Here is a 27,017-nt window from a genome sequence, read left to right as displayed (position 1 = left end):
TGCCACCTTGGAGGATGAGGAACCCTGATGGGCCAGCCTGTATTCCACTCTGGTCCCATGGCCCACTCAGGACATCAGGGGGTGGCATGCTGATGTCACAGGGTTCACCCTCACCCTGTTGCATGCCCCTTCTGTGGCATGAGGGAGAACCTGGCACACATCTGCCTCCAGCGTGCCAGATTTTGGCCCCTGTGCTGGCGCCTGCAGAACCTCCTCCTGAGTGTCTGGCTGCACTTTCCCCCCTCACCCTGGTCGTTTACACACAGCCCCATCTGGGCCCCCATGAAGTCACTTCACCTCGTCAACTGCCTGGCGCTCACTAGGGTTGCCCCCTATACCAGCAGGAGGAGGCTGCTGGTCAGTGGGGCGCCCTGTGACTGTGGGGCCTAGTTCATTCCTCCCTTGTCTCACATAGCTAAGCGGAGTTCCTCTGGGCAGCAGCCACTGGCTGCTTTGAGGAGGGGTGGGCACTGTCTGGAGTTCTCTGCTCGGCGTGCCCTGACAGTTCCCTGGCTTTACACCTCTGACCTGCACACGCAACTGTGTTCTCATTTGTTGTTCCCCAAACTCAGCTGGTCCTTGGGTCCAGAAGTCCTCCCACTGGGCCAGGGTGGGGGGCCAGGACTAACTTCCCAGGTAACTGACTAGATCAGGTGGCCAGGGTATCAAGCTGGAGACCAAACTTGATGCCTCAGTTGTGATCTGGTGCAACCCCTCGTTGGTATCCAGAGGTGAGGCAGTCTGGTCCTGATCTGGAGCTACCTGCTGACCCTGAGGCCTCCCCTCACCCCTCTGTGCCTAGTGTCTGCCCTATCACCCTGGGCCTGGGCCCTCCCCAGCCCACCCCACCCACTGCGCCTGGGGCCTCCCCCAGGTGCAGGACCTTCCCCCACTTCCCCTGGCACCAGTGTTCCCTGTAAGCTGGTCATTTGTGCCGCCACTGCAGAGAGAGACAAATGCCAGGCGGCTGATTAGCAGAGAGCCCACAGCCAGCAGCGGGTGGCCCTCGGTGGTGCACATAACATTTATTCCGCCAATAGCTGGAAGAAGTCTGCACATGGATCCAAAAGATGAGCCGGCCCATTGCCTGGAGGGGGAGCAGTATCACTGCCCAGAACTGGTGCTTCTTCGCCCCTTCCGCTACCATGGCCTAGAGCCATTGCCACAGCACAGGGGCACAATTCCAGCCGATACATATATCTGACTGACTCAGGTGGGGAAGGGCACAGCTCCAGTGGATGTGTGCCTGTGACCCGATCCAGGGGGCGGGTACAGCTCCAGCGGGTGTGTGTCCGACTGTGACCTGGGTGATTTCCGGGGGGCAACAGCTTCAGCAGGGGTGTAGCTGACTGTCAAGTGGAGGCGGGACACACTCCAGCCAGTGTCTAACTGTGACCTGGATTGGGGGGGGCAGCAGAGCTCCAGCAGGTCTCACTGTCACACGGGACAGGCGCAGCTCCAGCGGGTCTGTGTCTGACTGACATGTGGGGGGTGGCACAGCTCCAGCAGGTCCGTATCTGACTGTCACACGGGACAGGCACAGCTCCAGCGGGTCCATGTCTGACTGACACGCGGGTGGGGGGGACAGGTCCAGTGGGTCCATATCTGACTGTCACACGGGACAGGCACAGCTCCAGCGGGTCTGTGTCTGACTGACATGCGGGGGGAGCGGGGGGCACAGCTCCAGCAGGTCTGTATCTGACTGACATGCAGGGGAGCACAGCTGGAGCAGGTCCGCGTCTGACTGACACGTGGGCGGGGCACAGCTCCAGTGGATCTGTGTCTGGCTGACACGCGGGGGAGGCACAGCTGGAGTAGGTCCCTCTCTCACTGATATGCGGGGGGGGGCACAGCTGGAGCGGGTCCGTGTCTGACTGACACGGGGGGGGGGAGGCCACAGCTCCAGCGGGTCCATGGCTGACTGACATGCAGGGGGGCACAGCTGGAGCGGGTCCGTGTCTGACTGACACGCGGGTGGGGCACAGCTCCAGTGGATCCGTGTCTGGCTGACACGCGGGGGGGGGCACAACTAGAGCGGGTCCGTGTCTGACTGACACACGGGGGGGGGCACAGCTGGAGCCGGCCCAAGTCTGACTGACACGCGGGGGGAGGGGCACAGCTGGAGCGGGTCCATGTCTGACTGACACGCCGGGGGGGGCACAGCTGGAGCGGGCCCGAGTCCAACTGACATGCAGGGGGGCACAGCTGGAGCAGGTCCGTGTCTGACTGACACGTGGGCGGGGCACAGCTCCAGTGGATCCGTGTCTGGCTGACACGTGGGGGAGGCACAGCTGGAGTAGGTCCCTCTCTCACTGATATGCGGGGGGGGCATAGCTGGAGCGGGTCCGTGTCTGACTGACACGGGGGGGGAGGCCACAGCTCCAGCGGGTCCATGGCTGACTGACATGCAGGGGGGCACAGCTGGAGCGGGTCCGTGTCTGACTGACACGCGGGTGGGGCACAGCTGGAGCGGGCCCAAGTCTGACTGACACGCGGGGGGAGGGGCACAGCTGGAGCGGGTCCATGTCTGACTGACACGCCGGGGGGGGCACAGCTGGAGCGGGCCCGAGTCCAACTGACATGCAGGGGGGCACAGCTGGAGCAGGTCCATGTCTGGCTGACACGCCGTGGGGGCACAGCTCCAATGGGTCCATGTCTGACTGACATGCAGGGGGCACAGCTGGAGCAGGTCCGTGTCTGACTGGCACGTGGGTGGGGCACAGCTCCAGTGGATCCGTGTCTGGCTGACATGCTGGCGGGGGGCACAGCGGGAGCGGGTCCATGTCTGACTGACATGCGGGGGGGGGTCACAGCTGGAGCAGGTCCCTGTCTGACTGACATGCGGGGGGGGGCACAGCTGGAGCGGGGTCCGTATCTAGCTGACACGTAGGGGAGGACACATCTCCAGTGGATCCGTCTCTGGCTGACACACGGGGGGGGGGGGCGCACAGCGGGAGCAGGTCCGTGTCTGACTGTCACACGGGACAGGCAGAGCTCCAGCGGGTCCATGTCTGACTGACATGCGGGTGGGGGGGCACAGCTCCAGCGGGGCTATCTCTGACTGACATGCAGGGGAGCACAGCGGGAGCAGGTCCGTATCTGACTGTCACACAGGACAGGCACAGCTCTAGCGGGTCCATGTCTGACTGACACGCGGCGGGGGGGGCGGGGCACAGCTCCAGCAGGGCCATGTCTGACTGCCATGCAGGGGAGCACAGCTGGAGCAGGTCCGTGTCTGACTGACACGTGGGCAGGGCTCAGCTCCAGTGGATCCGTGTTTGGCTGACACGCGGAGAGGGGCACAGCTGGAGCGGGTCCATGTCTGACTGACACACAGGGGGGCACAGCTGGAGCGGATCCGTGTCTGACTGACATGCCGGGGGGCACAGCTGGAGCAGGTCCGTGTCTGACTGGCACACCGGGGGGGCACAGCTGGAGCAGGTCGCTGTCTGACTGACACGCCGGGGGGGGGACGGGGACAGCTGGAGCGGGCCCGACTCTGACTGACACGCCGGGGGGGGGGGGGCACAGCTGGAGCGATCCCAAGTCTGACTGACACGCCGGGGGGGGGGGGGGAACAGCTAGAGCGGACCCGAGTCTGACTGACACGATGGGGGGGGGGGGGAGAGCTGGAGCGGGCCCGAGTCTGACTGACACGCCGGGGGGGGGGGAGGACAGCTGGAGCGGGCCCGAGTGTGACTGACACGCCTCGGGGGGGGGGCAGAGCTGGAGCGGGCCCGAGTCTGACTGACGCGGGGGGAGGGGCACAGCTGGAGCGGGTCCGTGTCTGACTGGCACACCGGGGGGGGGGGGCACAGCTGGAGCAGGTCGCTGTCTGACTGACACGCTGGGGGGGGGGGGGGACAGCTGGAGCGGGCCCGAGTCTGACTGACATGCCGGGGGGGGGGCACAGCTGGAGCGATCCCGAGTCTGACTGACACGCCGGGGGGGGGGGAACAGCTGGAGCAGGCCCAAGTCTGACTGGCACACCGGGGGGGGCACAGCTGGAGCAGGTCGCTGTCTGACTGACACGCCGGGGGGGGGGGACGGGGACAGCTGGAGCGGGCCCGAGTCTCACTGACATGCCGGGGGGGGGGAACAGCTAGAGAGGGCCCGAGTCTGACTGACACGCCGGGGGGGGGGCACAGCTGGAGCGATCCCGAGTCTGACTGACACGCCGGGGGGGGGACGACAGCTGGAGCGGACCCGAGTCTGACTGACGCGCCGGGGGGGGGGGGGGGGAACAGCTGGAGCAGGCCCGAGTCTGACTGACACGACGGGTGGAGGGGGAGAGCTGGAGCGGGCCCGAGTCTGACTGACACGCCGGGGGGGGGGGGGAACAGCTGGAGCGGGCCCGAGTCTGACTGACACACCTCGGGGGGGGGCACAGCTGGAGCGGGCCCGAGTCTGACTGACGCGGGGGGAGGGGCACAGCTGGAGCGGGTCCGTGTCTGACTGACATGCTGGGGGGCACAGCTGGAGCAGGTCCGTGTCTGACTGACACGCCGGGGGGGGACGGACAGCTGGAGCGGGCCCGAGTCTGACTGACATGCCGGGGGGGGGGAACAGCTGGAGCGGGCCCGAGTCTGACTGACACGCCGGGGGGGGGGGGGGGCACAGCTGGAGCGATCCCGAGTCTGACTGACACGCCGGGGGGGGGGGGGGGGAACAGCTGGAGCGGGCCCGAGTCTGACTGACACGTCGGGGGGGGGGAACAGCTGGAGCAGGCCCGAGTCTGACTGACACGCCGGGGGGGGGGGGGGGGGAACAGCTGGAGCGGGTCCGTGTCTGACTGACACGCCCGGGGGGGGGCACAGTTGGCGCGGGCCCGAATCTGACTGACACGCCGGGGGGGGGGGGAACAGCTGGAGCGGGCCCGAGTCTGACTGACACGCCGGGGGGGGCACAGCTGGAGCAGGCCCGAGTCTGACTGACATGCCGGGGGGGGGGGAGACAGCTGGAGCGGGCCCGAGTCTGACTGACACGCCGGGGGGGGCACAGCTGGAGCGATCCCGAGTCTGACTGACACGCCGGGGGGGGGGGGGGAACAGCTGGAGCGGGCCCGAGTCTGACTGACACGCCGGGGGGGGGGGGCCACAGCTGGAGCGGGTCCATGTCTGACTCACACGCCGGGGGGGGGCACAGCTGGAGCGGGTCCGTGTCTGACTGACACGCCCGGGGGGGGGCACAGCTGGAGTGATCCCGAGTCTGACTGACACGCCGGGGGGGGAACAGCTGGAGCGGGCCCGAGTCTGACCGACACGCCGGGGGGGGGGGGGGGCCACAGCTGGAGCGGGTCCATGTCTGACTGACACGCCGGGGGGGGACAGCTGGAGCGGGCCCGAGTCTGACTGACATGCCGTGGGGGGGGGGGCACAGCTGGAGCAATCCCGAGTCTGACTGAGACGCCGGGGGGGAACAGCTGGAGCGGACCCGAGTCTGACTGACATGCCGGGGGGGTGGGGCGACAGCTGGAGCGGGTCCATGTCTGACTGACACGCCGGGGGGGGCACAGCTGGAGCGGGTCCGTGTCTGACTGACACGCCGGGGGGGGGGGGACAGCTGGAGCGGGCCCGAGTCTGACTGACACGCCGGGGGGGGTGGGGCCACAGCTGGAGCGGGTCCATGTCTGACTGACTCGCCGGGGGGGGGCACAGCTGGAGCGGGCCCGAGTCTGACTGACACGCCGGGGGGGGGGAACAGCTGGAGCGGGCCCGAGTCTGACTGACACGCCGGGGGGGGGGGCCACAGCTGGAGCGGGTCCATGTCTGACTGACACGCCGGGGGGGGGGCACAGCTGGAGCGGGCCCGAGTCTGACTGACACGCCGGGGGGGGGGGCACAGCTGGAGCGATCCCGAGTCTGACTGACACGCCGGGGGGGGGGGAACAGCTGGAGCGGGCCCGAGTCTGACTGACACGCCGGGGGGGGGGGCCACAGCTGGAGCGGGTCCATGTCTGACTGACACGCCGGGGGGGGGGGCACAGCTGGAGCGGGCCCGAGTCTGACTGACACGCCGCGGGGGGGGCGGACAGCTGGAGCGGGCCCGAGTCTGACTGACACGCCGGCGGGGGGGGGGGGGGGGGAACAGCTGGAGCGGGTCCGTGTCTGACTGACGCGGGGGGAGGGGCACAGCTGGAGCGGGTCCGTGTCTGACTGACATGCTGGGGGGCACAGCTGGAGCCGGTCCGTGTCTGACTGGCACACCGGGGGGGCACAGCTGGAGCAGGTCACTGTCTGACTGACACGCCGGGGGGGGACGGACAGCTGGAGCGGGCCCGAGTCTGACTGACATGCCGGGGGGGGGGGGAACAGCTGGAGCGGGCCCGAGTCTGACTGACACGCCGGGGGGGGGGCACAGCTGGAGCGATCCCGAGTCTGACTGACACGCCGGGGGGGGGGGGGGGGAACAGCTGGAGCGGGCCCGAGTCTGACTGACACGTCGGGGGGGGGGAACAGCTGGAGCGGGCCCGAGTCTGACTGACACGCTGGGGGGGGGGGCCACAGCTGGAGCGGGTCCATGTCTGACTCACACGCCGGGGGGGGGCACAGCTGGAGCGGGTCCGTGTCTGACTGACACGCCCGGGGGGGGGCACAGCTGGAGCGATCCCGAGTCTGACTGACACGCCGGGGGGGGAACAGCTGGAGCGGGCCCGAGTCTGACCGACACGCCGGGGGGGGGGGGGGCCACAGCTGGAGCGGGCCCATGTCTGACTGACACGCCGGGGGGGGACAGCTGGAGCGGGCCCGAGTCTGACTGACATGCCGTGGGGGGGGGGGCACAGCTGGAGCAATCCCGAGTCTGACTGACACGCCGGGGGGGGCACAGCTGGAGCGGGTCCGTGTCTGACTGACACGCCGGGGGGGGGGGACAGCTGGAGCGGGCCCGAGTCTGACTGACACGCCGGGGGGGTGGGGCCACAGCTGGAGCGGGTCCATGTCTGACTGACACGCCGGGGGGGGGCACAGCTGGAGCGGGCCCGAGTCTGACTGACACGCCGGGGGGGGGGGAACAGCTGGAGCGGGCCCGAGTCTGACTGACACGCTGGGAGGGGGGGGGGGACAGCTGGAGCGGGCCCGAGTCTGACTGACACGCCGGGGGGGGGGGGGCCACAGCTGGAGCGGGTCCATGTCTGACTGACACGCCGGGGGGGGGGGGGGCACAGCTGGAGCGGGCCCGAGTCTGACTGACACGCCGGGGGGGGGGCCACAGCTGGAGCGGGTCCATGTCTGACTGACACGCCGGGGGGGGGGCACAGCTGGAGCGGGCCCGAGTCTGACTGACACGCCGGCGGGGGGGGGGGGGGAACAGCTGGAGCGGGTCCGTGTCTGACTGACGCGGGGGGAGGGGCACAGCTGGAGCGGGTCCGTGTCTGACTGACATGCTGGGGGGGCACAGCTGGAGCCGGTCCGTGTCTGACTGGCACACCGGGGGGGCACAGCTGGAGCAGGTCGCTGTCTGACTGACACGCCGCGGGGGGGGCGGACAGCTGGAGCGGGCCCGAGTCTGACTGACACGCCGGGGGGGGGGGGGAACAGCTGGAGCGGGTCCGTGTCTGACTGACACGCCCGGGGGGTGGGGCCACAGCTGGAGCCGGTCCATGTCTGACTGACACGCCGGGGGGGGCACAGCTGGAGCGGGCCCGAGTCTGACTGACACGCGGGGGGGGGGGGGCACAGCTGGAGCGGGCCCGAGTCTGACTGACACGCCGGGGGGGGGGGGACAGCTGGAGCGGGCCCAAGTCTGACTGACACGCCGGGGGGGGGACAGCTGGAGCGGGCCCGAGTCTGACTGACACGCCGGGGGGGGCACAGCTGGAGCGGGCCCGAGTCTGACTGACACGCCGGGGGGGAGGGCACAGCTGGAGCGGGTCCGTGTCTGACTGACACGCCCGGGGGGTGGGGCCACAGCTGGAGCCGGTCCATGTCTGACTGACACGCCGGGGGGGGCACAGCTGGAGCGGGCCCGAGTCTGACTGACACGCGGGGGGGGGGGCACAGCTGGAGCGGGCCCGAGTCTGACTGACACGCCGGGGGGGGGGGACAGCTGGAGCGGGCCCAAGTCTGACTGACACGCCGGGGGGGGGACAGCTGGAGCGGGCCCGAGTCTGACTGACACGCCGGGGGGGGCACAGCTGGAGCGGGCCCGAGTCTGACTGACACGCCGGGGGGGAGGGCACAGCTGGAGCGGGCCCGAGTCTGACTGACACGCCGGGGGGGGGGGGGGGACAGCTGGAGCGGGCCCGAGTCTGACTGACACGCCGGGGGGGGGACAGCTGGAGCGGGCCCGAGTCTGACTGACACGCGGGGGGCGGGGGAACAGCTGGAGCGGGTCCGTGTCTGACTGACACGCCCGGGGGGTGGGGCCACAGCTGGAGCGATCCCGAGTCTGACTGACACGCCGGGGGGGGGGGGAACAGCTGGAGCGGGCCCGAGTCTGACTGACACGCCGGGGGGGTGGGGCCACAGCTGGAGCCGGTCCATGTCTGACTGACACGCCGGGGGGGGCACAGCTGGAGCGGGCCCGAGTCTGACTGACACACGGGGGGGGGGCACAGCTGGAGCGATCCCGAGTCTGACTGACACGCCGGGGGGGGGAACAGCTGGAGCGGGCCCGAGTCTGACTGACACGCCGGGGGGGGAACAGCTGGAGCGGGCCCGAGTCTGACCGACACGCCGGGGGGGGGTGGGGCCACAGCTGGAGCGGGTCCATGTCTGACTGACACGCCGGGGGGGGACAGCTGGAGCGGGCCCGAGTCTGACTGACATGCCGTGGGGGGGGGGGGCACAGCTGGAGCAATCCCGAGTCTGACTGAGACGCCGGGGGGGAACAGCTGGAGCGGGCCCGAGTCTGACTGACACGCCGGGGGGGTGGGGCGACAGCTGGAGCGGGTCCATGTCTGACTGACACGCCGGGGGGGGCACAGCTGGAGCGGGTCCGTGTCTGACTGACACGCCGGGGGGGGGAACAGCTGGAGCGGGCCCGAGTCTGACCAACACGCCGGGGGGGGGGGGGGCCACAGCTGGAGCGGGTCCATGTCTGACTGACACGCCGGGGGGGGACAGCTGGAGCGGGCCCGAGTCTGACTGACATGCCGTGGGGGGGGGGGGCACAGCTGGAGCAATCCCGAGTCTGACTGAGACGCCGGGGGGGAACAGCTGGAGCGGGCCCGAGTCTGACTGACACGCCGGGGGGGTGGGGCGACAGCTGGAGCGGGTCCATGTCTGACTGACACGCCGGGGGGGGCACAGCTGGAGCGGGTCCGTGTCTGACTGACACGCCGGGGGGGGGGGGGACAGCTGGAGCGGGCCTGAGTCTGACTGACACGCCGGGGGGGTGGGGCCACAGCTGGAGCGGGTCCATGTCTGACTGACACGCCGGGGGGGGGCACAGCTGGAGCGGGCCCGAGTCTGACTGACACGCCGGGGGGGGGGGGAACAGCTGGAGCGGGCCCGAGTCTGACTGACACGCTGGGAGGGGGGGGGGGGACAGCTGGAGCGGGCCCGAGTCTGACTGACATGCCGTGGGGGGGGGGGGGCACAGCTGGAGCAATCCCGAGTCTGACTGACACGCCGGGGGGGAACAGCTGGAGCGGGCCCGAGTCTGACTGACACGCCGGGGGGGTGGGGCGACAGCTGGAGCGGGTCCATGTCTGACTGACACGCCGGGGGGGGCACAGCTGGAGCGGGTCCGTGTCTGACTGACACGCCGGGGGGGGAACAGCTGGAGCGGGCCCGAGTCTGACTGACACGCCGGGGGGGTGGGGCGACAGCTGGAGCGGGTCCATGTCTGACTGACACGCCGGGGGGGGCACAGCTGGAGCGGGCCCGAGTCTGACCGACACGCCGGGGGGGGGTGGGGCCACAGCTGGAGCGGGTCCATGTCTGACTGACACGCCGGGGGGGGACAGCTGGAGCGGGCCCGAGTCTGACTGACATGCCGTGGGGGGGGGGGGGCACAGCTGGAGCAATCCCGAGTCTGACTGAGACTCCGGGGGGGAACAGCTGGAGCGGGCCCGAGTCTGACTGACACGCCGGGGGGGTGGGGCGACAGCTGGAGCGGGTCCATGTCTGACTGACACGCCGGGGGGGGCACAGCTGGAGCGGGTCCGTGTCTGACTGACACGCCGGGGGGGGGGGGGACAGCTGGAGCGGGCCCGAGTCTGACTGACACGCCGGGGGGGGTGGGGCCACAGCTGGAGCGGGTCCATGTCTGACTGACACGCCGGGGGGGGGCACAGCTGGAGCGGGCCCGAGTCTGACTGACACGCCGGGGGGGGGGGGAAACAGCTGGAGCGGGCCCGAGTCTGACTGACACGCTGGGAGGGGGGGGGGGGGACAGCTGGAGCGGGCCCGAGTCTGACTGACACGCCGGGGGGGGGGACAGCTGGAGCGGGCCCAAGTCTGACTGACACGCCGGGGGGGGGGACAGCTGGAGCGGGCCCGAGTCTGACTGACACGCCGGGGGGGGAGGGCACAGCTGGAGCGGGCCCGAGTCTGACTGACACGCCGGGGGGGGGGGGTGCAGCTGGAGCGGGCCCGAGTCTGACTGACACGCCTGGGGGGGGGAACAGCTGGAGCGGGTCCGTGTCTGACTGACACGCCCGGGGGGTGGGGCCACAGCTGGAGCGATCCCGAGTCTGACTGACACGCCGGGGGGGGGGGGGGGGAACAGCTGGAGCGGGCCCGAGTCTGACTGACACGCCGGGGGGGTGGGGCCACAGCTGGAGCCGGTCCATGTCTGACTGACACGCCGGGGGGGGCACAGCTGGAGCGGGCCCGAGTCTGACTGACACGCTGGGGGGGGCACAGCTGGAGCGATCCCGAGTCTGACTGACACGCCGGGGGGGGGGGACAGCTGGAGCGGGCCCGAGTCTGACTGACACGCTGGGGGGGGGGGACAGCTGGAGCGGGCCCGAGTCTGACTGACACGCCGGGGGCAGGGGGGACAGCTGGAGCGGGCCCGAGTCTGACTGTGTCCCCGGAGGGGGCGCGGCGGACACGTGGGCGCCCAGCCAATCCGCCTCCGCGGCGGGCGGGCCAAACAATCGGCGGGTTGTTATTGGCTGGGGCGGGGCCTGGGAGCCGCGTCTCTCCCCGTGCTCTGCGCACGCGCGGAAGTGGGGTTTGCGCGCGGGCCACGTGTCTGCCGGTCATGGCGCGGGAGAAGGCGGCGGAGGCGGCGGAGGCCGAAGCGACCCCGGAGCGCTCGTACCGGGAGCTGCTGGGCCACCTCAACCCGATCGCGCAGCCGCTGGCGTCCCGCAAGCTCACCCGCAAGCTGCACAAGTGCATCCGGAAGGGTGGGGCCGGGGCCGGGGCCGGGGAGCCGAGCGCGGGGCCGGGGCCGGGGCCGGGGCCCGCCGGGCGCTCAAGATCTCTCGCTTCTCTTGCAGCCGCCAAACAGAAGCAGATCCGGCGCGGGGTGAAGGAAGTTCAGAAATTCATCAACAAGGGCGAGAAAGGGTGAGACCCCCCCCCCGCCCGCCGCGGTCGTCCCCGCGCTGCCCCGGGAGCTGGGCACTGAGCGGCTGCCGCCGGGGCTTGCAGCACTCGCATCCTGGCCGCTCGGCTCTGGCCGTTCCAGCCCGTAGCACTTCGTCCTGTGCCGGCTGAGCCTTTCGGCGGGTGCTGAGTCTGACGGATCACCGGCCTCGTCCTGGTCCCGGTCCCACCTCCCCGTCTGCACTGACGGGTTTTCTTGCTCTGTGCTTTTAGGATCATCGTCCTTGCTGGAGACACGCTGCCTATTGAAGTGTATTGCCACATCCCCATCATGTGTGAAGACAGAAACCTTCCCTACGCTTATGTCCCCTCCAAATCGGTAGGGTTGGGGGTGTCTGAGGGGGCTATTTGGCCATTTGTGGGCACCAAGAGTGGATGAATTTCCCAGCGGGATAAGGAGCTGTGGCTTAGTGGTACACAACCTCTCTTCCCCCTCCCCTGCCTTTGTTGGCTTGGGGCTTAAGAACCCCCCACCCCCACCCGCCCCCCGAGGGAAACTTCACCTGTGGGTGTCAGTTGGCCTCTCTGGTAGTGACACTCCACGGGTTGTTGGTCATCCTGCTTCCAGGGAGGGGCTGAACAGGGAGATGCTGTCTGCCACTGCAGCAGTGATTTTGCCGGAGGTAATGTGCTGTGTGCAGTAATGTATGGGCTAAAGGAGGCACTGTTGTTCCCACAGCTTCTTTCTAGTTAGCCCAGCTGCAGCTCAAAGCCTGGTCTAGGTGTTGGGTCTCAGCTGGCAGCTCCTTTGTTTTGTTGTTAGAACAACTTAATGAGCGGGGGGGGTCCTCTGGGGAGGAGTCTCCAGATGGCCTCCCTAGGATATTACCTGCTTCCTTCCACGCAAGAGGTTGGCTCTGCTGTGACTTGTCACATTTTCATACAGTAGAGCTGGCCCCACCCTGCCAGGCACTTGGCTGTTCCTAGATGAGAAAGGACAGGCTGGGTTGTGACTTCGGGAAAGTCCCTCGGACACAGCTGTTCCCACATGGAATTGTGCCTTGAGCAGCTGAGGGCCTGGCCCTCCCCACTTGTTGCTGCTCTTTTGCCCACCGCCTCCACCCGTGCTACCACACCATCCGTGGTGGATTCCACTTAGCTCTTCAGAATGAGGAACTCTGTAAAGAGGAGTTTGATTTGGTCACTGGTTGGTGCCCAACACGCACACCCTGCTGGTGTCCTGTGCTGGGCTGCACTGGTGTGCACACACCCCCCGTGAGGGGAACACCCCTGCTCAGGGAAGAAGCTGTGGGGGCAGGGAGTAGAGGGTTGCCCACCTTCGTGGCCCGGACACCATTTCTTGCAATGGTATTTGTCCTGGGGAGCGGACAGCTGGGAGTGAGGGAGGGAGCTTTTCTCTGGCTGGCAGTATGGACACCCTCTGCTCCTCCTGCCCACACTTGTGCCACCTGCCTCAGCCTGGTGAAGGGGGGCAGAGAGGATGGGGGCTGCTGCAGTCTCACAGCTGAGCCCAAAGGGGGTTGCAAGCCAGAGCATGGGGCTGTGGGCTGATGGAGCCAGGAAAAGGGGCAGGTACTGCATGGGAGCCCTCTGTGGCTGCATATGCCTAAGGATGGCCCTGTGATACCCTCTCCACCCTCTTGCTCAGGACCTGGGGGCAGCTGGAGGCTCAAAGCGCCCCACCTGTGTGATAATGGTCAAGCCACACGAGGAGTACCAGGAGGCATATGACGAGTGTGTGGAGGAGGTGGTTGCCCTGCCTGTCCCGCTGTGAAGGAGTTGTGAAGGGCCTGCAGTGGAGCTACTGGCTGGCTGGTCCCTCAGCTACTTGGCGCAGCTCAGTGGTGGAGAGCAGGTGGCAGGGACCTGGGCTTTTCCCTTTCACCAAAGAAAACTTTTCTGAACTAGCGTAGGAGCTACTGAAGATGGCCCCCTTGGCGCTTCCTGGCCTGGGCAGTGTTCCCAGGAGCAAAGAGCCCAAGGCACAAGCAGCAAAAACACCGTGGCTGTAATGGATGGAATAAATGTATTTTATACAGTTCTTAGTTTGTCGGGGGCTTTAGTAAAGCAGCTAAGCCTGTGTCTGTGGTGCCTGCTGTCAAGGCTACAGCCTGAGCAAGCAGCGTAAGTGGTTTAGGCCTGAATGCTGGAGAATAGGAGGCAGGAGAGAACCAAGGCTGACCCTGGTGAAAGGACAGAACACAGGATGCTGCTTTGGCTTCTGGGCCCAGTAGGGTTTGTTACAGAAGAAATGGGCCCTTGCACTTGGTGCAGGGGGTCGGGGGCGGGATTGTAGACCTGTCCCTGCCCTCATGGTGGTGTTGGTTCTGCAGTGTCACAGACCAGAGCAGGCTTTTCCCAATAACACCCCCAGCCCCAGGAGCTGTAGGCCCAGTCCTTCTGTCCTTACCCTGCCTCCTACAGCAGTGCTGAGGGACCCAGCCAGGGACCCTGCAGGCTGCTGAGACATCGCCACAGCACATTTCTCATTGCTGGTGGAAGCACAGCAGCGCTAACCCTGTCTGCATGCAGCTGTTCCATTAACAATGCCTGCTGCCCAGGGAGATAAATAATGCAACTGAAAACCTTGGTCCTGGCTGTAGGATTCTTCTGCCCCATGGCCCAGCCCTTTATCTTGATCCTGGTCTGCTGAGCAACGGGAGGGTAAAAGATACCAGCCAAGAAGTCACCATGTGCTGGAAGCCCTGGGGAGCAGTAGTATTACAGTGGCTGTTACAGAACATGGGCAATTGTAAGCAACTCCCCAAGCAGCCTTAAGAAGCTGTGGAAATGCCACAGGCCTGGAAGCCAGGCAGCAGTCAGCTGGCTCGTAACCACAGGAGCAAAGAGCAGTAGCAGGCCCAGACAGTAGAGCTGTACACTCTGCCTCCCATGCAGCTGGTGGGACAGCCCGCACCAGGGGGCAGGGATGGGAGGGAAAAACAGTGATCATGTTGTGGGGAGCAGGGTGTCCCTGGAAGAGGTATTTGGGAAAGAGAACAGGTCAGGCCAAGGCCCCAGAGCAAAGGGAAGGAAGGGGGGAAAACAAAAGGGCCAGTGTTCCCTGTCTGCTGAGCACCTGGGTGGTGGCCCAGGGTCGATTCAGGTGCTGTGCGGCTGACTAGCAGAGCACCCCCAGCTGGCACTTGCCTCAGGGCACATAAAATTTATTCCATACATGGGAGGAAAAGAACTAGAGGAAACACTGCACAGGCCTAATTTTAAATTTGTCCTACAAATAAAAGGCTTAGCCCAGATTGTCTGGCTTGTCATGGCTCACCAAGCTGCAGGATTACTAAGCACAGACATAAGGCAAGCAACAGCACTGGCACAAAAGCCAAAAAAGACAAGTGTGTGACTGAATGGCCCCAGGAAATCAGCACAGGAAAAGCTCAGAGTGAAATCGGGCAGGGACAGAAAGCAGCAACCTGTGCCTGTGACTTTGGCAAGTAGCAGGCAAATAGGAAATGACCAGCAGTCAGGCAGTGATTGAAAGCCCATTTAGGTGTCAGCCCTGCACTATTTTAAACCACCTATAGAGGTGCTCCAAGAGGCTGGCTGGGTGTATCAGGCCTCATGGGTTGCCAGTCTTGCATGCCTCTGAAACCTCGAGCACCGCAGAGGCTATACACAGAGCACTGCTGGGTCTGGCAGCACACGTATTCACTGTGTTCTTGAGTGTTGCAGTGGCCACTTTGAAGCTACCACAGACCACTGATTGCCATGCAAAGAGAGAAGGAGAGAGAGAGACTTGGAGAAGCGTTGCTGAGGCTGCTGGAGACTTGGCAGGGGATTCAAAGGTGTGAAAGGCTGTTACAAACAAGACAGGGATGAGCTGTTCTCCCTGTCCTCTGCCAGGACATCCTAAAGAATGGCTTAATCTGCAGCAAGGGAGAGTCAGGTTAGATACTGGGGAAAACTGCCTGATGAGGCTGGCAGGAAGGCTGTGGAATCCCCATCACGAGCAGGTTGGACAAACACCTTCCAGGGAAAGCTCAGATTTCCTTGGTTCTGTCAGTGCAGGTGCCTGGATTTGATGGTCTCTCAGTCCCTTCCAGCCCCACATTGTTCAGTAGACTCAGAGCATTCAGTTACACATGATGCAAGGAGGACTAAGGAGTCTGGGAAAGGCAGGCCAGGCCTGTCCCAGCTGAACACAGAGACTGGCAGTGCCCAGCTTGCCAGCGACCAAAGGGGAGTCACCTCAGTCAGACTGTGAGCAAAGCAGGCTCTTACTCTAACAAGCATGTGCCGGGATCCCCGACCCCATGGCCGTGCCAGTGAAAGCAGACGCAACATGGAACCAAGCCCTGAACACTCTTGAGAGGTTGGAGACAGATGTATTAACACAACCTGAGAGGGTGAAATGAGTTACTCTAGGGCCTGTCGTTTGTTAGTTCCCAGGTACCACTGGCTTACTTCAGAAACGTTCTGTAAGCAAGGGCCCACCTGCAGCAGAATAAGCTCTGGCACAGATAGCCAAGCCTTGTTCACTTGTTCACAGGCTTTAGTTTCCCTGTGATCCTGCCAGGCCAGTCATAGCACAGTTTGTTTCTTACCTTAGGCTGCAGCTGCTGCTGTTCAGACTAAAGGGTTTCTTTCAGCGCTGGTCTAGCTTACTCTAAAGCTACTACTCTGCCCAGGCTTAGTGCCCCGGGCCCCCTCCGCCCCCCACTCTCTTCCGTTGCTGCCTTACCCCCTCCCTCATCCCTCCAGTTTTCAGCTCTTAGGGCAGCTCCCCACCTCACTTCTCTGCCCTATTCCATAGGCCGATAAAGGACAAGCGGGGGAGGAGACAGCTGGGGGCTCCCACTTCACCTGCCGGCCCCACCCCAGACAGCATGCCCCCTCCTACAGTGGGGTTCCTTCACCTTTGAGTCTAGGCTGCTAAGGACCTGGCCCTCCCTCATGTTTGCTCTGACAGTGCCTCCCTCCCCAAGGGGCTTGGAGCGCAAGCAGGCCGGGCTCTTTTCTGGGTTTTATAAACTGGCCCCACACAACTCTGCATTTAATATTTACAGTGCAAAAACCAACCAGCAAATAGGCAAAGGGCTGTGCAGCACAGCCACTGTCTGCAGCAGTTAGGAACGTGCCAGTGGCCATACGCCAGGCAGAGGCACCGTGGCCACCCCTGCTTGTTTCAGCCTCTGTCCCAGAGGGTGGCTGGGCTCAGCTGCCCCTGCCCTGGACCTTGTACTAGATCAGCAGAAGGAAGGGACCTTAGTGAGGCTGCAGGCACAGAGCTGCTCTCAGACCCACACCACCAGCCCCTGGCACTGAAAGCACCTCAGGGGAAGAGTAGTGACCTGTGCCCCATCAGAAGATGATGCGCTTCCCATCAGCAGGGTTCTGCTCCATGGGGCAGTAGGGGCACTTCAGCCTGGAGAGAGGAACAGAGGTAAAGGCAGGAAGATCAGGGAACGCAGACATGGCAGAGCTCTGGGGTACTGTAGGGAGCCCAGCCACAGCTGGCTGATGGCAGCAGAGACCTGACTGCCCTTCCTGGCTCAGTCCAGTCCCCAGGGGCCTGGAAGCGGTGGCACAGCCTCGGGAAAGCTGGGCACCTCCGGGGCAGGCAGGGTGCCCACACAGCACTGCTATTTCCCAGCAGGGGAGTGAGGGACTCAGGAAGGTGACTTGGCCCAGACTAGCACAAGGCCAGCCAAGAACCTGGCAGTCCAGGGCGCACGCATGGCACTGGGCTGCTCTAGCTGAGGGAGGCCGTGTGAGGGCCCAGCCTGCGGGCGGGGTACAAGGCAGACCTGAGGCAGGTTCGCAGAACGAGCCTGGTGCGCAGCACACGTACTTCCCCCCGCTGATGAGCTTGTTGAGTGCGTCCCGGGAGATGACGTGCCCACAGATGAGTTTGATAGGCGGGTTGGAGTCAGTCGCCTGCTGGCGCAGGATGGGGCAGGCAAACACAGAATGGTACCAGCACTTCATGCCCAGCTCAATTTCAATCTGCCACAAGAGCACAGGGAGGTCACGGCAGCCTGCGGCCCCACCCGGCCCCGCCACCCCAGGGGATGGCACTTACAGGCAGCTCATCCTTGTGGCTCCAGACACCTGTGCACTGTCTCTGCTCAATCACCGCCTTGATGTTCATCAGCACCGGCAGTGCCACACAGCCAGAGGCAAAGCTGCACAAGAGGGAGAGGCCTGAGCACTCGGTGGCGTTGCAAAGGGGGGCCTACAGGCCCAGCCTGCGCCTTACCTGACGCTGAGCGGGGACTCCACCGAGAGCCCCAGCAGGGCACAGGCATCGTGGGTGAAGGACTCACAGATCTCTGTCCAGTGCCGCGCATCCAGCAGGTGGCAGTACGGGGAGTTCTCAATGCCCAGAGGCAGGTACACCAGGCTGCCCATCACCACCTGGATCTCTGAACACAACACCTGGCTGGCCTTAGGAAACACCATGGCAACACCCCCTCCCTGCCTGCCAGCCAGCCAGCGCCCCCGGCGTGGGGCTAGTGAGCGGATGGCACGAGACGGGGCAGTGGTCTCGCTGATATTTCCAGCCACGTGGAGACATTCTGTTACGTGCGCTGAGGCCAATGAAGACACGCTGCCAGTTGGGGGAGCTGTGGGCACTTTGGCAATCATCTGGCTGGCACCTGACTGTCTTGGGCAGCTGCCCAAGTGCCCGGCTTACAGGGAATGCTGCTAGGGAGGCCAGCAGCAGCCCCACTGGCACAGGCTCACCTCGCTGGTGCAGGTGGGCAAAGGGCTGGAAGTGGCGAGCGTAGCTCAGGGCCTCCAGCTGCTTGTCAGGGCCACCTGCCAGGAGCTGGATGAAGTGGAGACGATGCAGCTTGAATTCCAGAGAACTGTTCAGCTCCAACAGACGTTGCTTGTTTGCAATAACCCAGCTGAATCAGAAAGAGCAAGGAGCAGCTAAGCCCTGGCCAGCCCAGGGCGGGGAAGCCAGGACAGATAAGAAGCACAACCCAACAACAAGACAAGGCTGGGGCTAATGCCTGGGCCTGGAGACTCATCTGTGGGACATGCCACTGGCCTAGAGAGCTCCTTTACCTCCAGCGTCCCTAAGTCCAGGGACTGCGCATGCAACACCAGTCAGCCAGGGTGAAAAGAGAGGGGCCATGTCAGACCACAGAGGGCCAGCAGGCTTTGCAGGGGCATGACGGACCACTGGGCTTGGAGGCCTCCTTTCAGCTGGGATACAAGGTGCCAGGAACATGCTCCACCAGGTAGGGCGAGTGCCCGCATAAGACAGTAGCTATGCCAGGCTGCTGCAGCCAGACAAAGCACACCCAGCCCAGCCCCATCTCGGGGACGGAGTCAGGCCAAAGGGGAGGGGCCACTTTCAGGAAGGATGAGGTGGTGGTGGGAGAGGAGGCTACTGGGGTGTCCACCCCAGCCAGTCTAGCACTCCCAGAGGAACGGTGCTTACTCCAGTGCTGGCTGCAGGTCCTGCTTGTGCAGTGCTTCCAGGACCCGGTTCAGCTCCAAGAACGGCTGCTTGAAGCCTGCGTCCACATGCAGGGTGGACTCCTGTGGGGAATGAGCGCCAGCAGTCGTACCCCACCACCCTCTCAGGCAGGCAGCAGGCAGGTGGCACGGGGGCAGAGGGGAGAAGCCAGGAGAGGCTCTCTTCAGCAGGGATGGCTGAGGACTCCTACCCTGCATGACGTGAGAGAGGGAAGACTCCCCACTCGCAGCACAGAACACAGGTGGGGGGCAGCAGACCAGGTGGCTGCAATGCCGTCCTGGCAGAGCTGGGCAGGGTTTCATATCAACTGGCCTGGAGCAAACCTGCCAGTGGCTAACCCCAAGTAAAGCGCACGGCACTCCTGGTGCCCCCTCCCGCACACGATGCTGACTGGTGCCCCAGTACCTGGGACAGCTCCTCAGCCACACCCAGCATCCCTTGCTGGTACAGGTGCTCCACAATGGCCAGCTGCAGAAGGGGCTGCTGCTGCTGCTGCTCCCTCGACTCCCAGACAGAATCAGAGACCACGCTGCAGAGCTCGGCATCAAAGTTCTGGGAGACGAACCAGAGGAGCCAGCGGTGCCCCCCGCAAAAAAGCAAGGTCACAGCCCTCACCTAGCACCTCCGGGTCTGACCACAAGCACATGAACATCCCCCTGCAGCCGCCTGCGAACCCAGCCCACCACACCCCCTCCTACGCAAACAGCCGTGGCCCCTGCACTGAGCTGCAGTTGATTGGCTGGCTGGAATCACAGCCTCAGGGCCACCATAGCTCATTTCTGGGCAGGACTGGGGAGAGTCCGCTGCAGGGTTGGCACTGAAACACGCTGCTGGCTCTGCAGTGACAGAGGCTGCACGCTCCTGCCAGGAAGCTGTTAACATGACCATTAAGCAGCAGGGGAGGGGTAAGCAAGGGATTGACAATGCTGTAGGAGGGCTGCACAAGGGGGGGTTGCTCAGCACCGTGACACAGCAAAGCCCACCTGGCCTCGTGTCTTCCAGGCACACGGGCAGAAGAGATAAAACAGGGACGTGTTCTGGCCACTCTCCTCTCCACACCTACGCTCACAGCAGACTTGAACGGAGAAGACTGGTCCCAGGCTTGCAGGAGAAGCCCATGGCTCAAGAACTACAACCTGCTTCCCTCATCTAGCAGGTGAGAAAGGCTGCTTGAGCCAAGTACTGCCTCCTCCCGCAGGGCTTAGCAGCTGGTTTGTGCACTTAACTTTTCTTTGATAACGACCTCTGTGGCTATCACATTTAATCACTTCACATTGTTCACTTCAGAGGGCTCAATCTGTTGTACATTTTAGCTAGTGTTGTGCTTCAGTTGACGTGCTTGATAAATCGCAGCTTACAAAGGTTAGTGTCTGTCCTTTGCAGACTGGCCAGCAAACTTACAAGTCAGACTTCAGACCTGGGCAAGACAGAACAGCTCTGGGTGCAAGGCTGGGTGCTTGGGAGATTGGCTGGTGCCTTTCTCCAGGGGATCTGTGAGCAGCTCTGGGAGCATTCATGCCCACATGCTATTGTACTGACTGATAACGGTGCCTGGAGGGGTTTGCTGCCTGTGACTAGACACAGAACTCACAGACAGCCCAGGCTGGAGAGTTACAGGGGCACAGTGGTCTCAAGCTCACAGAGAGTCCGCCAGAGGCTGAGAAGACGTTAGCGCAAGAGGGCCATGATTCTGACCACAACCTCAGGGCATCACTGCAGTACATGCAAATTAGTCATGAAGCCACAGGAGTAGGAGACACTCAGGACCACAGAAAGGCCAACACCATGAGAACTGGCTCCTGTTATAATGCCACTGGGCGCCAGCAGATGAGGGAGACCTTGGGGATATCCTCTCCCCAGGCTCCAGCCAGCAGAGGGCCAAAGCCCAATGAGAGTGAAAGGCAGCACTAGGGCAGGGATTCCCGTCTGGGGCCCTAGGCCCATGCCCTGGATGAAAGGGGGCACTCACCCTGTCGATGGCTTTGCCCACCCTGGAGACGCTGCTGTGAATATCTTTATGGTCTGAAGCCAGTTTCTGCACCGTGTCCTTGATCTTCCGACAGCACTGAGCCATCACCAGGGAGAGTGTGGCAGAGAGAGGTGCTCCCTGTAGGGCTGCAGTAAAAAGGGTTTTCAGGCCTAGCCACAGGGACTAGCCAGGAGCCTACTGCAAGAAGTCCAAGTCCCTTACTGCCAAAGCTTTGAGCTACCTCTGCCAGCCACCCCCTGCCCTGCCTGAACAAGGCTCTGATGTGACTTCTGTCTGACTAAGATCCTCTAATTCATCCTGGAGCTTGGGCAACTGCTCCCCAGTGCAGGACTAGGGTCAGGAGCAACCAGAGCTGCGAGACCCAGCAATGCAGGACCTGAATGGGAGCAGCAGGATGTGGCTGGCGTAGCTGAGGACTTTGCTCAGTGCTGGTCTGGAGCAGAGGTGAGCAAACCTTTTAGGTCAGGCCCCCATTTTCAGCCCTGCAATTGGCCAGGACCTCCCAACCTGGGAGGACCACAGGAAGGGATGTGGCAAGGAAGGAGAGACCTGCTCAGGAAGCAGGTGGGATGCTCGGGAAGGGGTTGGTGGGAGTCTCAGGATGGGGTCACTGGGAGGCTCCAGAGGGTGCCCTGAAGGGGGAGATGTGCTTGGGGCGAGGATGCCTCATCGAGCCAGGAACTTGCCGACTGCCCCTGCCACTTGTCTCAGGGCCTCAGAACATTCTGGTTGGCCCAGCAGTGGGGGTCTGGGGGGTGGTTGTGCCCCAAGAGCAGGCATGTCTCTGATCAAAGGGGGTTGAGCCAGAGCACAATCGGCTGAGCAGACAGAAGAGAAGTTCACCCTATACCCTTAGATCTGCCATCGGGACACCCCTCGCCGGCACAGTGCTCCACTCCTGAGACACCCTTTGGGGACCAGGTCTGCTCCAGGAGGGGCACTGTGCCGCATCAGGCTGGCGGGGTGGCAGTACCTGCACTGCTGAGCTCCTGGCGCAGCTGGCTCACGTAGCAGAGCAGCTCCTCCAGGCTCTGCTCACAGTGCCGCCCATAGCTCAGGAACTTGTGCAGCACTTTGTCCAGCTCCCGCTCCACACAGGCGCACCGCTCCATCATCCCACAGCCCCTGCAAAGGGGAAGCACAGGCGGCAGGCGCACCGCTCCATCATCCCACAGCCCCTGCAAAGGGGAAGCACAGGCGGCAGGCGCACCGCTCCATCATCCCACAGCCCCTGCAGAGGGGAAGCACACGGGGCAGGCGCACCGCTCCAGCATCCCACAGCCCCTGCAGAGGGGAAGCACACGGGGCAGGCGCACCGCTCCATCATCCCACAGCCCCTGCAAAGGGGAAGCACACGGGGCAGGCGCACCGCTCCAGCATCCCACAGCCCCTGCAAAGGGGAAGCACAGGCGGCAGGCGCACCGCTCCATCATCCCACAGCCCCTGCAGAGGGGAAGCACAGGCGGCAGGCGCACCGCTCCATCATCCCACAGCCCCTGCAGAGGGGAAGCACACGGGGCAGGCGCACCGCTCCATCATCCCACAGCCCCTGCAAAGGGGAAGCACACGGGGCAGGCGCACCGCTCCAGCATCTGAGGGACCCTACAGAGGGGAAGCACACGGGGCAGGCGCACCGCTCCATCATCCCACAGCCCCTGCAGAGGGGAAGCACACGGGGCAGGCGCACCGCTCCAGCATCTGAGGGACCCTACAGAGGGGAAGCACACGGGGCAGGCGCACCGCTCCAGCATCTGAGGGACCCTACAGAGGGGAAGCACACGGGGCAGGCGCACCGCTCCAGCATCTGAGGGACCCTACAGAGGGGAAGCACACGGGGCAGGCGCACCGCTCCATCATCCCACAGCCCCTGCAGAGGGGAAGCACACGGGGCAGGCGCACCGCTCCAGCATCTGAGGGACCCTACAGAGGGGAAGCACATGGGGCAGGCGCACCGCTCCAGCATCCCACAGCCCCTGCAGAGGGGAAGCACACGGGGCAGGCGCACCGCTCCAGCATCTGAGGGACCCTACAGAGGGGAAGCACATGGGGCAGGCGCACCGCTCCAGCATCTGAGGGACCCTACAGAGGGGAAGCACACGGGGCAGGCGCACCGCTCCAGCATCTGAGGGACCCTACAGAGGGGAAGCACATGGGGCAGGCGCACCGCTCCAGCATCTGAGGGACCCTACAGAGGACAGCGCACCCCAGAGGTGCCCTGCTCCAGCATCCGAGGGCCCTATGGGCGCGGGTGGGTGCTGGGGGGAAGTGCCGGGACAGACATGCTGGGACCAAGCCCTCCCTCCCCTGTCAGCCCGGCCGGGCACGCCTCGGAAGGACCCCCAGCAGCTCCCCGCAGGAAGGCTGGAAAGGGCCACGTGTCACTGGCCCCATGAGCCCTGACCACTGGCCAAGGGCGGCAGAGCCCCAGGGACCAGCCAAGCTGCAGGCAGGCGCTGGCTGAGGGGGAGCAGCCCACTGTCCCCGCCCCCGCCGACTGCCGGCACAGCCCCCCCGGCGGCACCGCCCCCAACTCCAGCCCCGGGGACAACGCCCCCCACTGCCCCTGCCCCTCCCGCACCGCCCCCCACTCCAGCCCCGGAGACAGCGCCCCCCACTGCCCCTGCCCCTCCCCGTCCCGCACCGCCCCCCACTGCAGCCCCGGGGACAGCGCCCCCCACTGCCCCTGCCCCTCCCGCACCGCCCCCCACTCCAGCCCCGGGGACAGCGCCCCCCACTGCCCCTCCCCCTCCCCCTCCCGCACCGCCCCCCGCTCCAGCCCCGGGGACAGCGCCCCCCACTGCCCCTCCCCCTCCCGCACCGCCCCCCACTGCCCCTGCCCCTCCCCCTCCCGCACCGCCCCCCACTCCAGCCCCGGGGACAGCGCCCCCCACTGCCCCTCCCCCTCCCGCACCGCCCCCCACTCCAGCCCCGGGGACAGCGCCCCCCACTGCCCCTCCCGCTCCCGCACCCGCACCCGCACCCGCACCCGCACGGCCGACCCCTGCCGCGCTGGGCGGTCACTCCCGGGACCTGCTCCGCTCACCCGGCGCCCGGGCGGTTTCCGGCAGCTGCCAGGGGCGGGACACGGACCGTCCCACTGCGCGGCAGGTGACTCTCCCCGCGGAAGACGCCGTGGTACGTTCCTACAGCGGCCGGCGGAAAGGGGAACCGGGCGGGCCCATTCCTGAGGGAGGGGTCGCCTAGAGGCCCGGCGACCCCCGGGCTCCCGAGCTTGGTACCGCCCGGCCTCAGTGGGAGCAAACCATCCTCGCCGGGCGGGGGAAGGAGGGCGCTGGAATGTACCATTGAGTGTTAGGGGAGGGGCTGCGGGAGGGCAGAGGTGGGAGGGAGCCCGGGGACAGGGATAGTGTTGGGGGAGGGGTTGAGGGAGGGCAGAGGGGGCCTGGGGACAGGGATAATGTTGGGGGAGGGTAGAGGTGGGAGGGGGCCCAGGGACAGGGATAGTGTTGGGGAGGGCAGAGGTGGGAGGGGCCCCGGGGACAGGGATAGTGCTGGGGGAGGGGTTGAGGGAGGGCAGAGGGGGCCTGGGGACAGGGATAGTGTTGGGGAGGGCAGAGGTGGGAGGGGGCCCGGGGACAGGGATAGTGTTGGGGGAGGGGTTGAGGGAGGGGGGAGGGGGCCTGGGGACAGGGATAATGTTGGGGGAGGGTAGAGGTGGGAGGGGGCCCAGGGACAGGGATAGTGTTGGGGAGGGCAGAGGTGGGAGGGGGCCTGGGGAGAGGGAGAGTGGTGGGGGTGGGGGAGGGGACCTGGGGACAGGGATACTGCTTGGGGAGCGGTTGGGGGGAAGGGCAGCAGTGGAAGGCGCCAGGACAAGGGAGAGGGGCAGTGATGCAGGGGGTGGAACAAATGCAGCAGGAAAGCATGAAGGCCCAGGCAGGCTTTGCTGGGGAGCAGGGATGAAGCCTGGTGGGTCAGCACAGAGGAGGTACCCACAATACCATTTGTGATCTCAGCCCCTTCCTCTGGCCCCACCAGTCCCCAGCTGGAGACCCTGGCCCACCCCATGCCCAAGCCAGAAGCCTGCTCCCTGCCTCAGGCCCTGGTTACATGTCAGGCAATGAGCAGGTCTCCCTGGGCGCAGGTAAGGGGCCCAGGATTCTGCAGCAGGGAGGTCAGAGATTGTGGTTTCCAGGTGTACCCTAGGGGTGCTCATGAATTCGCTGAGCTGAGCTGAGCTGAGCTGCAGGTGGTACACAGCATAACAGCCCATGGTCAGTCAAGGTGCCTGCATGGGTCAGGTCAGGGCATGTTTTCTGAGAGACGTGCAGCAGCTTGGTGAGGGAAGGCTAGGAGCTTGGTTCAGCGACAAGAATGTGACTCCACACCTCCAGGGACAACCTGAGAGAAAAGGCCCGTGTCTACACTAGCCCCAAACTTCAAAATGGCCATGCAAATGGCTATTTCGAAGTTTACTAATGAAGCGCTGAAATACATATTCAGCGCTCCATTAGCATGCGGGTGGCCGCAGCACTTTGAAATTGACGCGGCTCGCCGCCGCGTGGCTCGTCCGGACGGGGCTCCTTTTCAAAAGGACCCCACCTACTTTGAAGTCCCCTTATTCCTGTGAGCAGATGGGAATAAGGGAACTTTGAAGTTGCCGGGGTCCTTTTGAAAAGGAGCCCCATCGGGACGAGCCGCGCCAATTTCGAAGTGCGGTGGCCGCCTGCATGCTAATGAGGCACTGAATATGTATTACATTTACATGGCCGTTTCAAAGTTTGGGGCTAGTGTAGACACGGCCAAGGAGAGTTGTGCAAGAGCTGGACAGGGATATAAGTAGGAGTGAGGGGCAGGAATGAGGCAGAGGAGCCCTTAGACTGAATAGCAAGAAAAAACTGCCCCTGCCCTTTCTCAGGCTTCTGCAGCATCAGCATGTCTCAACTAACTATACCAAGCCTGTAGCACCTGCATTGCTATCTGGACACCACCCCCCACCCCACAGCTGCATTCACGCAGCTCTGCCTGGTGCCTGAGAGAATGCTTGCTGGGTACATGGGAGATGGTTCCCTAGGGTTCCTTGTGCTGAGTGACAGAGCTTGGGTCAGAGATGCTGACAGTGTGAGTTTGTCTGCAATGGCTAGAAGTGGGTGAAGGGAGGCCTGTCACAGCCTTTGGGTGCCAAGCTCGGGTGAGCTGTCCTGCAGTGCCTTTGGAGAAGGGCCTCTGCCACGCAGCACTGATAGCTACATGTGTGAATCAACATGGTGGAATTCAGGAAACTGGTTTCACCACGAGCCCAGTAATTTAAGCACCAGGTTCTTCCTGAGACGCTACAATTCTGCCCTGTGGCATCCGCAGCGGCAGCTTGGTTTCTGGCTTCTCTGCCAAGTTTTGGTGCCGCCCTCTCCTGAGTCCCACCTTGCCTTCCCAGGGCTCTAATTGCTGGGTGTCAACCTGCTGCAAGGATCAGAGCCCTGGCCTGATGTGAGCCCCAGCAGTCAAATGAGATTTCAACAGCCAGCTGCTCTCAATAACAATCCTGTAGTAGATCCCAGGCTCCAGCTCCTGCCTCTCACAGCCAAGGCCCACTGGGCTAGCAGCAGGGAGCGGTGCTGTGTGCACACAGCTCTGGTTACCACAGGGCCATGCCTGGTTTACAGCATGGACTGGTCCCAGGCATCACCATGACGGGATGATTTAGAAAGAAACACTGCCCAGCAGTTAAGGGTATTAGAGCACTTGGCACATGAAGTATTATAGTTCCAAGCAGAGTCAAGAGGGTGCTGCCAGGACAAGGCCAAAGAGATGGACCCTGCCAGCCCAGCACCTGTGGCCACTAGCAGATCAACTCAAAGCCAGTTCAGTTCCTCTCCACCCCTCATATACCCTGCAGTGAAGAGAGGTGAGGGGGGGCTGCGTCTGACCTTAAAGAGCATCACGTCACTGCAAGCTCATTAAAGACAAACCTGAGCCTACGCTCCCCGGGGGATCACAGACCATGGGGTAGGGAGCTTCTGAAGCTGCTGCTATCACTGAGCAGCTGGGGGCCAGGCCAAGGGAAGCTGTAACCGCCTCAGAGAAGGGCGGGGAGAGAGCAATCCTTATCGGCAGTGAAAAGGAGTAAGGGCAGCAGCTGCCACAGCTACCT

At 64.4% G+C, this 27,017-nt stretch overlaps 2 protein-coding genes across 5 annotated transcripts; one reads left to right on the top strand and one right to left on the bottom strand.

The window, feature by feature from the left end:
• The first annotated feature begins 11,119 nt into the window (after positions 1–11,119).
• NHP2 (NHP2 ribonucleoprotein) lies at positions 11,120–13,481 on the top strand. Its single transcript, XM_075009725.1, has 4 exons — positions 11,120–11,302; positions 11,396–11,465; positions 11,718–11,823; positions 13,114–13,481. The coding sequence occupies exons 1-4, from the start codon at positions 11,155–11,157 to the stop codon at positions 13,237–13,239; spliced, it is 450 nt and encodes a 149-aa protein (XP_074865826.1). The 5' UTR covers positions 11,120–11,154; the 3' UTR covers positions 13,240–13,481.
• RMND5B (required for meiotic nuclear division 5 homolog B) lies at positions 13,242–24,032 on the bottom strand. Of its 4 annotated transcripts, none has more exons than XM_075009722.1 (10): positions 23,949–24,032; positions 21,879–22,030; positions 20,885–21,030; positions 19,321–19,467; positions 18,877–18,977; positions 18,168–18,334; positions 17,680–17,845; positions 17,503–17,605; positions 17,272–17,426; positions 13,242–16,845 (listed from the first exon to the last, which is right to left on the bottom strand). In XM_075009722.1, the coding sequence occupies exons 2-10, from the start codon at positions 22,018–22,020 to the stop codon at positions 16,782–16,784; spliced, it is 1,191 nt and encodes a 396-aa protein (XP_074865823.1). In that variant the 5' UTR covers positions 22,021–22,030; positions 23,949–24,032; the 3' UTR covers positions 13,242–16,781. The 4 variants fall into 4 exon arrangements, with proteins under 4 accessions (XP_074865823.1, XP_074865821.1, XP_074865824.1 ...); XM_075009720.1 differs by having other exon boundaries at positions 21,879–22,083; positions 23,949–23,954; XM_075009723.1 differs by lacking the exon at positions 23,949–24,032 and adding an exon at positions 23,905–23,913.
• Between the last annotated feature and the right edge of the window lie 2,985 nt (positions 24,033–27,017).

Source organism: Carettochelys insculpta, chromosome 15, assembly GCF_033958435.1.
Source record: "Carettochelys insculpta isolate YL-2023 chromosome 15, ASM3395843v1, whole genome shotgun sequence".
Taxonomy (NCBI): domain Eukaryota; kingdom Metazoa; phylum Chordata; order Testudines; family Carettochelyidae; genus Carettochelys; species Carettochelys insculpta.
The sequence above is the reverse complement of the archived record's forward strand: the minus strand, read 5'-3'. Positions and strand labels throughout refer to the sequence as shown.